Source organism: Fukomys damarensis, unplaced genomic scaffold, assembly GCF_012274545.1.
Source record: "Fukomys damarensis isolate Sample0158 unplaced genomic scaffold, DMR_v1.0_HiC HiC_scaffold_37, whole genome shotgun sequence".
Classification (NCBI taxonomy): domain Eukaryota; kingdom Metazoa; phylum Chordata; class Mammalia; order Rodentia; family Bathyergidae; genus Fukomys; species Fukomys damarensis.
The window spans coordinates 25,017,329-25,029,185 of NW_022900949.1; the positions used below are offsets into that span (position 1 = coordinate 25,017,329).

The 11,857-nt window shown below is 37.4% G+C and overlaps 1 protein-coding gene across 3 annotated transcripts in view; it reads right to left on the reverse strand.

The window, feature by feature from the left end:
* Positions 1-6,704: 6,704 nt before the first annotated feature.
* The window catches only part of Stam (signal transducing adaptor molecule), a 69,036-nt gene continuing 63,883 nt past the window's right edge, over positions 6,705-11,857 (reverse strand). Inside the window, exons 14-15 of one of the 3 annotated variants that reach the window (XM_033759491.1) lie at positions 10,715-10,805; positions 9,703-9,769 (exon numbers count right to left, since the gene is read on the reverse strand). In XM_033759491.1, coding sequence (XP_033615382.1) covers positions 10,736-10,805 — 70 coding nt within the window. In that variant the 3' untranslated portion in view covers positions 9,703-9,769; positions 10,715-10,735. Of the gene's footprint in view, positions 9,770-10,714; positions 10,806-11,857 lie in introns of all 3 variants that reach the window. The other 2 variants (XM_010607117.3, XM_010607119.3) reach the window with 2 other exon arrangements.

Consider the following 11,857-nt stretch of genomic DNA (forward strand, 5'->3'; position numbering starts at 1 on the left):
CACACACACACACACACACACACACACACACACACACACACACACACACACACACACACACACACACAGAACGTGAGCCACATACACTTCAATTTTCTAGACCCACATTAGAGAAAAAGCAAAGTGTACAAAATACTACTTTAGTGATGCAACGGTCACTAAATAGAATCCTCCCAAACACTGAAGTAGTCTACACTTCTTTTCGCTCTCAATTCAAGCTGTTAGGACTCCGCTTCACAATTTCACTGGACCACTCCAAGTGCCGAGTGGCCCAAATGTTCAGTACAACCCTACATCCTACTCTCTGTGGACAGGAACCAAAGCTCCCGACAATGCCAGGGGCCAGGCAAAAATGAAGTGAGAAGATAACACTCCATGACAGCTCTTTTTCTAGGTGGCCTCAACCCTGCCAGGCCCGCATAGCCAGTTTTAGCAGCCTTGGTAACTCATGATGTCCTGATACTGATAACAGTATCTGATCATCCCGGCTTGGCCACACTGGGAACCCTCACTCACTGTCATGCCTCTAATTTTTCACCTGATGGCTACCTCTTCCCCTTCGTGGCTGTTAATCCCCCAGGACCTTCCAGAGTCCAATTCTAAACTGAAGTCTCCTTTCGTATTCTGCAAGTGTTTTAGAATAAAATCTTTCTGCTTGAATTAGTGTTCAGCCCTGGTTTTCCAATAGGTGAATGTGTATGTGTGTGTGTGTGTGCGTGGACGTCTTAGATGGTTCACTGGCAAATTGGAGACAAGATGGCTAACTCTGGGAATGCAGGACTTTTAAGGTTATTAGAGCCCCTGATTTTTCAGGAGACCCAAAATCTGTTTTTCATAGGAAATTGCCTAGTCATAACATCGTTTTCTCACTTTCAAAAAAATTCATTAAAAAAGTCATTCTATGCAGACCAAATGTCAGAGAGCTGGTATCAGTTTTAACCACACACACACACACACACATTGTTCTGGGGATAGATAAGAAGGAAATGAGTGATTATTTAGTCTTCCACTGGATTGAATGAACAGAAAGACTGATCTCATGCTGCAAGTTGTAAAAGCAGAAAGCAAGCAACTCACAGATTTATCCCTAGGACTCACAAACGGGCTAGGAGACAGCAAGTGGCCTGGAATAGGTGGTCTGAGGGTAGAGCTGAGGAGCCCTACTGTTTATGGGACAGGAAAAGCATGAGACCCTGCCTCACCTGGGAACACAGTTTGGACTGAGTTTGTCTTCCTATAAAGCATTTGTGGTACTTAAGTTCAACCTACCACTGCCCCAAAGCTACGATTTGGTTGCACCGTGGATTAAATAGGGCTTAGATTATGAACTGGGCACCTCATGAACCAGGCTCAGCGTGCTTCCCAGTGTATTTGCCAGTGCAATGTTGAGTTGGAGAGCATATGAATGAGATAATTTGTGAACAAAAAAGCTCGGTATACCGTACAGTATCTGGATATGACACTACAGTGGACTCATTACATTTATTGCTCATGTTTCAGTACGTTTATTGAATTTATGAAGACTTGAACTCAAGCATTCAGATTTACAGATATTCATATATTTAAAGAAATTCCAGCCAGGTTTAGTGCTATGAAATGTAAACATTTAGAAAGCAGTTAGAAAATCCTGAAACTCATGTATATACTAGGGTCAACCAAATAAAGAGCCATCATCAATAGTTAATAAGCAAAACTAATTATTAAAATTAGAAAGCGTTTTTATGCTAACCTGGAATCATGTATGATATGGTAAGATGCTGTCTAGAATACTTACTAATTTCTTAAAAGTATAAAAAGTGTTAAGTTGGAAATAAATGGTAAGTAGTAGCCATTCAGTCTCCTTCTCTGAATGACTTTTAGAGTCATTACTGATACCGCATTTGCTTGGAAAATGCAAATTTGTTCCAGATTGATAAAACTAGAGAAAATGAGCAAAACATAAATTTCACATTTGTATCCTTTTGTCGAAGACACAACAGGCGAGATGAGGAAAGCAACAGCCAGCAAGGGAGCATACAACACACACACACACACACACACACACACAGCCGCCAGCCACCTGTGTACCGCACGTGCTCAGTCGGATCTCTCCAAAGCTTCGTAGGCAGTCGCAGCTGGACTCTTCCAGTGCCCACCTCGGCCTTCCCTGAGGTGAAGCGCCACTCATTCGTGTATGTTCTCGACATGCGGAACACTGTGCTGTATTCAGTTCCTATCTTTATTCTTCAGGACGTCATTACTGAAGTTTCCCAGTGCTGTGTCTCTAACCTCATCTTCCCCATAAACCCTGGGGCTTTTTTATTGAAGACTTGTTTGTGCAGAACACGGTGATTTTTAGAATGCACCATGTGCAATGGAGCACAATTCACTGCACTGAGTTCCATTTCATCAAAGTTATAACAAAGAATAGTACACAAAAGGTTATCTGCTGAAAACTACCACTAATAATCTCTCTTAGCCTAATTTTAAGCATTCCGTAAAACACTTTAAATGACAGCTCTTGCAATAATTATCTAGAAATAAGTGCGTTATATATAAGCAGTACTTGAGTAAAAAGGCATGAATAGAAACAAAGAACAGGAATATCACTTCCAAAAGACAGGCAACACGGTAATTTAAACCATGCCATTCAAGTCTTAATTTAGTGATTACTGAGCGAGGGTGGCATGGGGTGGTGGTGAACCACATCCCAACTATTTATTTTTTGAGAGACGAAGTCTTGCTGAGTTACCCAGGCTGGGATCTAACTTGCAATGTACCTCCCAGAGTGCTGGGAGTACAGGTGTGTACCACCATGGCTGACACAATAGTTACTTTTGAGAAACCTATTAAAATATATTACCTAAACACCATTCCATCACATTACTATTTTCTTTTGACTTCGAAAACAATTTTCTGGCCATTTTAAATTACAGCATACATAAAATATTTGGCATGATCTGGACAATAATTCAGTTTTAGTTTTCCCTACGAAGAGTATAAACAGAATCAAGATTCAATGAGTACGCTCCAGAAAATTAAAACTGGGGGTATTTTCTGCCTTTCAAATATACAATTCTATACAGTTAAATAGCTACAAATGCTGAATGAAAGTTACAAACAGAATTTGTTCACATCATGCCAAAACCCCTGAGAATGTATTCTTTTTCCATATGAAAAGCAGGCAGGAAAATAAAAATACTTAGTTTAATGAGTAAGCAAAGAGGAAGTAATTTACAGCCTAGTGTAATTCTGACCTCCCTACAGATGTTTCAAATACAAAATAACTTGAAGAGAATCTACTGTACTACCTCCCTCTCCAAGTAAATTTATATCTGACAATCACATAAATGAAAGTCTTGAAGTTTTGATATTCAAACATTCACTAAGCTCTACTACAAGCTGCTTTTCAAAGGAAAGAGCATTAACTGTATGAACACAGAATCAGTATTTATTATGAAATAACTTTTTTCGGGGGGGGGCAACTAGCATTCCTTTTTAGGACAGTTCTTGAAAAAATTAGGGCAAAACCGGAAAAAAAATTTTAAAGGCATCTGTTTTAAAAGGGAGAATGAAAGGTTATCTTTTCCCTCTACAAAAAAAGAATAAAAAGCACATCTACTTTATTCAGCACTTGAGATAAGTCACTACTTCTTTATCCTATTACATTAAATAATGGAAATTAATTTAGGAAAGTTATTTTTAAAGTGCCAACAGGGAATCTAATCTTCTAGAGCAGGAAAACTAAAAACAGATATATGTGGGATTGTTTTATTTAAGTATAAAAATGGATTCAGGTAATGAACCACACAATCAACTTTTCTGAAATATAATGGCTACATTATTTTTACTTATTAGTAACTTGTAAAGAAATGGCATAGATGGCCTTTTGTCCAGGTCGTGTACTTACGATGCCAACATTTTGCAGCTTATTTGAAGATACTCTTTGCCACCACAAAAGCAGGAAATCACGTTTCCACAGCACTCTAGAATCCTAGCAACTCAAAACAGCTAAATCACGGTGAATGAGGCACACTGCCTCCGTTATCATTTTCGGGCCAGCGGGACCATGGGCACCACGTTGCCCACCAGAACATCAAGGACAGTAAGATTTCACATGGTGTGATGCTACCCACGTCCTGTCCTGTAAAGCAGTACACAAGTACAGTTTCTCCTCAGTCAGGTACGAGTGAGAGCACTTCTACCCAGAGTGCAGATGTTCCTAGTAGGGCCCTTCAAACAGAAACAAGCCTCACCATTTAATGATGGAAATGTGGTATCCCCACATTATCTGCAGAAAGGCAACTCTTACCACCGTGCTAGAAATCGTGTTCCCCAGTTCAGTACCACAGTACCCAACTCCATCCCACCGTCTTTCCTCTTCGAAGATGCCAAGGGTAAACTCAGTGGCATAGGTGAGTTCCTCGGGCTGAATGTCAGACATTTAAGGCAGACAGGAGTAGAGGATATGAAGCACTGAATTTCTGCAAACTACATAGAATTAGGTAGTTGCATCAGTCCTGGAAATTACAAGTACTAAATAGAAGGCAACCCCAAGAGATTCACAGAGCTGCCCAAGATCCATTTATCTACCAAGACATTCTTTGACAGCAGCTGTTATCTGGGTTAAAGTTCCTGGGTCAATAAGCTGAAATTTTTAGTTAAAAGCAAAATGAACCAGAAAATTCCTACAATTTGTTCTTATTTTTATCTTCAATACAAAATACTACCACCACCAGCCAGCACCTTTACAAGAAATCTGCATCCACAAACTATAATACATTTACAATGTAAATTAATCAACTGCTTTATCATGTGCCATCTACCATGTTTAGAAATGGACTTGTTATTATGAAGCCTCTTTGACAACTATTAAGTGAATTTACCTGCATTGCTGATCACAACTCCAGTTGCATTTAACAACTCCTTTGGGTATATTATCATTATATTTGTAAACCACAGACTATCAAAGATACTTGTTTTGAAATATTTTTTCTCTGAAAGAAGAACAAACTCCAAACAGTTAAACTGATTTTTTTTTCTGTCTTTATTCAGAGAAAAATAAACATATCATATGGATGTTTTACATAAATGTTCCTATTTGGCCTCTTACCTACCTCATGTAATATGACATCAAATTAATTTGAGAACTTTCTCAATCGTTCATAAACCATAACTTTTTAAAGTAGCAAGACATATAATGGCTCTGCAGCTAAGAAACCTTGTACGTCCTATGACGAAAATAATAGATTACAAACACTACATTTTTTAACAAAGCCATTAACAACTAATTTAAGGTCCTAAATAAGCTGTTTAAAAAACAAGTTATACAGATTATTTTAACAGACACGTGCTCCTAACTTGACTGTGATTTATGTATTTTATTCAACGTGCTTCTAACCTGGTAACCAACTTGAGAAAATTAGGAAACAGTTGGGACCTTTTTTTTTTTTAAGAACTTTTCCTTCCTTTCAGCAATTTCAGTGTCATCAAAGGTATGACTATAAGGAATGAGAAATCTTTAAAACAAACATTCCAAAATGTATGCACCCAAAGATATCACACTGTATGCGTGGATTATACTTCTAAGATGGCCAAGGAGCCACCCACAGTAAGTTGAGTAGGCAAAGAAATGAAGAAAAGCTGATTTTCGTTTGAAAGGCAGAGAGTGAGGTTCTGCTTTTTGTTTTCTTTGGGGGGCGGGTTGCACAAACTTTCTTCAGTTACTCTGAATAGAACTGAAAATGAAGACCACAAGATTATATTGAGCCATGGTAACATCAATGGTCAGTTATAGTCTATTTTACAAACACTTAAAAGTTAAAGATGTTCAGATAGGAGTACAGCTTCTGACAGAAAAAAATTAGGTTCACTTCTAGCCATAAATCATATACTTCTGATTTAAAATCTTTTAAGAATAAATAGTAACAATCACTACAATAATATAGCATCAAGTGAAAGAAAGAGATATGTCCAGAATGTGAGACATTCTGAGACAACCAGTGTAGATTTTTAAAAAGTCTTTATCATGGGGGGAATGGAGGGACGTGGACATTAATTCAGATGACATACAAACAGTGCGGGGTCATTTGGTAATGTACTAAGGAATCTCTGTTAGTTTTCTTATATGTGATAACGGTTTAGATTTTACGAAAGATTCTTTCCTTATCCTTATGAAACATAAGAATTTCTTAGAAGTACAGTTCACAATGTCTGCAACTTTTATATTCACACATAAATGTATATGTGAGTAGAGGGACACAGCTATATACAAATACAGATTTGCACATGTACACATACATTAAAGAGATAAAGCAAACTGTTAATGATTAGTGAATCCAGATAAAGACTATTTAGGTGTTTGATGTATTACTCTTTCAATCTTTCTGTAGGATTAAAAGATCTCAATACAAAAAGCTGAGTAAACATCATTTATAGCACCAGATGCTTAACTTTAAGAAGCCAACTTGGTAATTCCTATTCCCCTTCTGCAAGAAAAGAGAATTATAAGACCTTAAAGAAAATATTTAGGTAGGTTTCTTCTACATATTTTAAGAAGAAAAGCAATTAATCAACCAAAATAAAACAAAATTGAACTCCTCCCCCAAGAAAAACCACACAAACAAAAAACAAAAGAAAACCACCAAAAAACTAGAAAATAATACAGGAGTGCAAAATTTAAAGTACATTTTTGTTATTAATATTTAAAAGTGGTATAACCAAAAAGAATAATTATTAGTACATAAAACAAGCAAAGTAAAACAAGGAAATAGATGAGAAAAAGAAAATAGTGATCTTAATGTGTAACAGATGAAGATTTGACCAATACCAATCAACTTCATCTTAGAAAATAATTTCTGTAATTTTTATACCTACATTTTTATTATCTAGGACTTCATGTTTTTCGCACACAACCCTGATGCTTTGGACAAAAGATGTTCAAGCGCAATATGTCACATAGGAAAGCTGTATCTATCAGAAATGAAAAACAACGGACTTTTAAGTATAAGAACTAGAGGTACAGGAAAAAAAGTTCCACAAGTATTTTAATATGAAGGGAATCCTGAGGTGTATCAAAAGGTCCCTCATCTAGTAGGGGAGACAGGAAATAGCGAAGGAAGACCACAAAGTTAGAAAAGACTGTAAAATCATATTAACTATATATTACACATCATTAGTAGTAGTTTTAGGACACTCATATATTACTATATCCAATGAGCCATGGAGTCTGTTGGCTACTTATGCTACATAGTAACTGGATTGAATTTTTTCCATTTAGTGTCAACTTTATGGAAACATACCTCAAACTTTATGAAAGAAATAAACTGAGAAATAAAAATGGCTTCACAGAAGTTTACATTATAGTTAGCTCATTTTATAAATTCTATTCCTTCAAAATAAGGACAGCTATTAATGAACGATTCCTTGAAAGTGCAACACAAAAGGTTTCAAAAGAAAATCACTGTGACCCTAACTAGTGTCCACCTAGTTCCATCCCTGCCGTGACATCTGAAAGATGGAAAAGCCAGTGCTACAATTTTCATTGAAAATTTTCCACCTGGCACTTTCATCCTTAGTTAGTGAGAAGCAGAAACTAAAATGGTATCAGCTTTAAGTGCTTAATAAGTTTTAACTCTTTATAAGCCTAGTGATCTAAAGATGATGGGAAATGTATACGCATTGTAATAAAGGTAGCGTTGTTGTTGTTGTTGGCCTTTTTTTGCATTTCACCATTTTTTGACTTTCATAGGGCTGAAAGCATACCAGAAAGTATTTAATTAATTTTATAATATGAAGGCTACCAAAATTAAAATGGGAAAAGGATACAGTTGTAAACAAAAATTTATCATGACAAAAAATACAATATGACTCAGGAAAAATGAATCAATTAAAACAATATGCAAATTGGAACAAAAAATTATAATCTCTTCAACAATGTAACTTTAAAAAGTACTTAAAGAATGGACTTTGAATAGAAATTTTAAAGTTAGTATTTGTGGACAATAAGCTCAGGAAAATATAACATCAGCAAAACCACTTAAATTGAAGATGGTGCTCTAAATGTGAACCTGTGAAATTTGTTACCGTTAAGATCATCTGCCAAAGATGGAGTCCTCTGTCACATAATCTACTTGATTACAATCTTAGAAAATATAAATCAAATTTGCATTTAGTGTGAAACCTGTTAAATCAACTCATTAAAAATGGCACTCAACTCAATTTTTCAATGTTTTAAAATAATGGTGTTAAAATTATAGTAGAGAACAACCAGGGAAATTATAAATATTTATGATTAAAATGTCAGTGGAAAACATTTTTTGTATGAATTAAAAGAAATGCATTCATTCAAAAATACTCACGCCAAAGTAATTCCATCAGAACTTTAAAGGGGAGAAAGGGGAGAAAGTAGCCTAAAACTCCAGTTTGAAAGGTAACAATAAATATATAAACTGATAAGCAAAGCCAGAAATATGAATTACTTTGAAAGATCTACTTATATCCATTTTAATGAAGAATTAAAGAATACAATGTGTTAAAGACATATTTATAAGACTACTAGTAGTAGGATAAGACAGATGAATCAAATTTTGTTTCTACCCTAAAAAATTACAAGAGACTGAAAATGTAGTGTTGACTCATGTTTTCATTCCAGTTTAAAAATTTCTATCCATTGCCTCTGTCTTTGGTGTCACTGCCACCAATTAACACAGCATACAGCTTAGAAACCTAATGAACTATGTGCAACTAGAAAAAAGGAAATTGACATTATTTCTTTAAAAATAAGATATAAAGAACATGATCCTACTTAATTTTGTCTCATGGTCCCAAAATATCTGAAATATCATGCCAAAATGTAAGCTTAAAAGGGAACATTATCATTTCTGCAACTGCACCAAAAATTTAGCTACTGTACGCTGGTGTGATGACAGCCAGTGGGACGTAGAGGCTACAGAAAGACGTAATACAGGTAACTCAGCTTACAGTTAGTAAAAGGAGGTTGGACAGCAATGCGTCTTGTGAATATGCTACAACTTTGTTTTCTTGCAGTTTGAATGGATAGCGTAACTACCTTAAATTTACATAAAACATGAGGAAACAAAGTAGTTGTCATGATTAAAATAACAGAGCAAAGTAAATTAATTTAACACAGTGTTAAATATGTTCACATGATCCCATTGTGATTCAAAGGGCCACTAATGAAGTTATATATCCAGATATGTACATAACATATACCACAACAGTTTCTGTAAGTTTGACTCTTTGCAGACCAGGTAATTTTACAAGACAAATAATCTTGTAGCAATTCTTCATATTATGAACGGAACTAAATGTTGTAAGTCTTTTCATTCCTCTGGGGGAGAGGGAGGAGTGAACCTCTAAAATGTCTGTGCAAATTAGAGAGTTCTACTTTCTTGAATATTTGAATTTGTTGACCAAGACAGATTTCTAAAAGCTGAGGATAAACAAATCTTAAGATATTAATGAATCTCGTAACAGCGTCAGTGGCATTTAGCAGGTATTTGCCACAAAGAATAAAAGTAGGTCCTATAGCAGAGCCTTCTGAGAATACGGCTGCTGTGGTGGAGGTGGCTGTTGGCTGGCTCCCGGCTGAGGCAGGGTGGCTGACGTTAAAGTGTAGTTTGGCACCTGGGACATACTAGTTCCCGCATTCTGGTAGACTGTGACGTCCACAGTGGCGGCGGCGGCGGCAGCAGCAGCAGCAGGAGGAGGACTGTACATTGCAGCCTGGCTGGGATACGTGGTCCCTTGAACAGAACTAACCATGGCACTGTGGATGAAGAAAAACACCCAATTAGCTAACACTGAATTATATAGCCACTCGGAGATACACGGAAAAGCTATTTCTCAAACAATTATTAAATTCATTTGATAATTTGTATTAAATATGTACAAAGTAGCCACCAGTGTTGTCATAGGAACTGAGATGCTGTAAAGAAAAATAAGTCCTATCATTGTAGACCTTATATTTGAGTGGGAGGATAACAAATTTGTGCTATGTTAACAAGTTATAACTGCTGTGAAGAAAAACAGCATGGTAAGGAGGACCAAAAGTACTCGGCACAAAGGATCCTAGCTAATCCTGAAGTAGAGAAGGTCTTTCAGAAAAGGCAACATTAATGCAAGAGCCTGAAAGGAGGGAGTCATACCAATTACCCAAGAAAATGTCTCAGGCCACCAAAAAAGCATCTGAGAGAGAAAATACCAAGTTCAAGGAGCAGCAGAGGCCGTAAGTACTGCAGCAGTGCGAGCACGAGAGTGTCATAACATCAAACGGCAGAATGAAGGAGGAGGTGTCTTAGAATACAGGGTCTTAAAGGCACTGAGCAGTCTGCGAGTGGGATGGACAGGCTCTGGCTGATTCTGAGAAGGGTGCTGTGATGACTTAGGTTCTGGAACAGTAACAGAAGCGAGAATACTAAAGGTGGTTAGAGTTTTCCCATCTGAGAGCTGACAGCTGGCCAAAACCATGGTGGAGACAGGAAAAAAGGTGTGAGACGTATTCTGGAGATGGTCTCATTGAAATTAGTTAAGGGACAAAGCAGGCAAGAGTGCCTGAAGTTTTATAACTAGTTAAAAAAACCCCAAAAAACTAGCTGAGCACCTGTTCACTGAGGAGAAAAGTACTGACAGGAATACACTGGACTGGGTGGGAGGGGTGTAGGGTAAACAAAGAACAGCTTTGGACATGTCATGCGAGATGCTAAAGACTTACAAGAAGATAACACACAGGCGGTCAGCTATTCAAATCCATTTGGGAGCCATCAGTGAGTGTGACGTTCAGAAACACAGGGCTATGAGAGACCCTAGAAGTAACCACAAACAAAAAAGCAGTCCACAGAAAAAGCCCTGGACATCGGAAGTCAAGAACATAAAGAGGCACTGGGCAAAGGAGACTGAGGAGGAGGAGCAGTGAGGCAAAAGGAAAACGAAGAGACAATGGTTACAGCCAGTGAAAAAGAAAAGCGGAAGGAATCTGACTTGTTAAACAGGTAAGAGAAACGACTGAGCACAGGAGCTGGCAATGGAGCAATCCTAGTGTTCCTGACAAAGATAATCCCAATGCACAGTGAAGATGAAGTCTGATCATCTCATTTCGCTTATTTTCCTAAAAATACAGAAGAAATAAGAGACTTTCTATACACCCACCACCCCATTTATCAACTATCTGTGCCTACACCTACTCGGGTCTGAAATGACACCCTGTGTGATGTCAGGTGGGGGATACAGGGCCTGACCCTACTAATACAGCACAGCTGTTAATGTCACCTCTGGAGAAACACATGTTCGTTTCAACAGGTGCTTTCTGTCCTTGCCCCACCCTGAGACATTTAGGCTTTTTGGCTGGGTGTATTGCTGTTTGTTAGTTCTTAGCTGCGTTGTCACTAGGATGCCTTCTTGCTTTCCCACCCGTGTGCCATCCGAGGGCCCCATGGCACACCTGTCATTTGCACCCTGCCTTTTTATTTGTCAACACCGTAATTATCTTGAGAGCCAGAACTGAGTTGCGCTCACCTTTAGTTACATGGCATGATGCAGTTCTATGACAGATAGGAACTCAGTAAGTGCCTGATACATGTTCAAGTGTTAATGATTACAATTTCAGGCTTAAAAAGACTTTGAGACAATTTAAGTATAAACAAATGTACCATAGAGATATTTATAAATATAGAAAGGTGTGTTTAAATGGAGAAGAAAACCACTAGCAGGGCAAATCTACGATAAACCCAAGAGTGAGGGTCAGGTAAGATGGCCACCTGCATTAGTGCCCTGCATATGTAGTGCACACTTTCTAGTTGCAAATCAGGGACCAGGAAGATTTCTGTAATTGTTTTTTTTTTTTTTTTTTTTTTTTTTT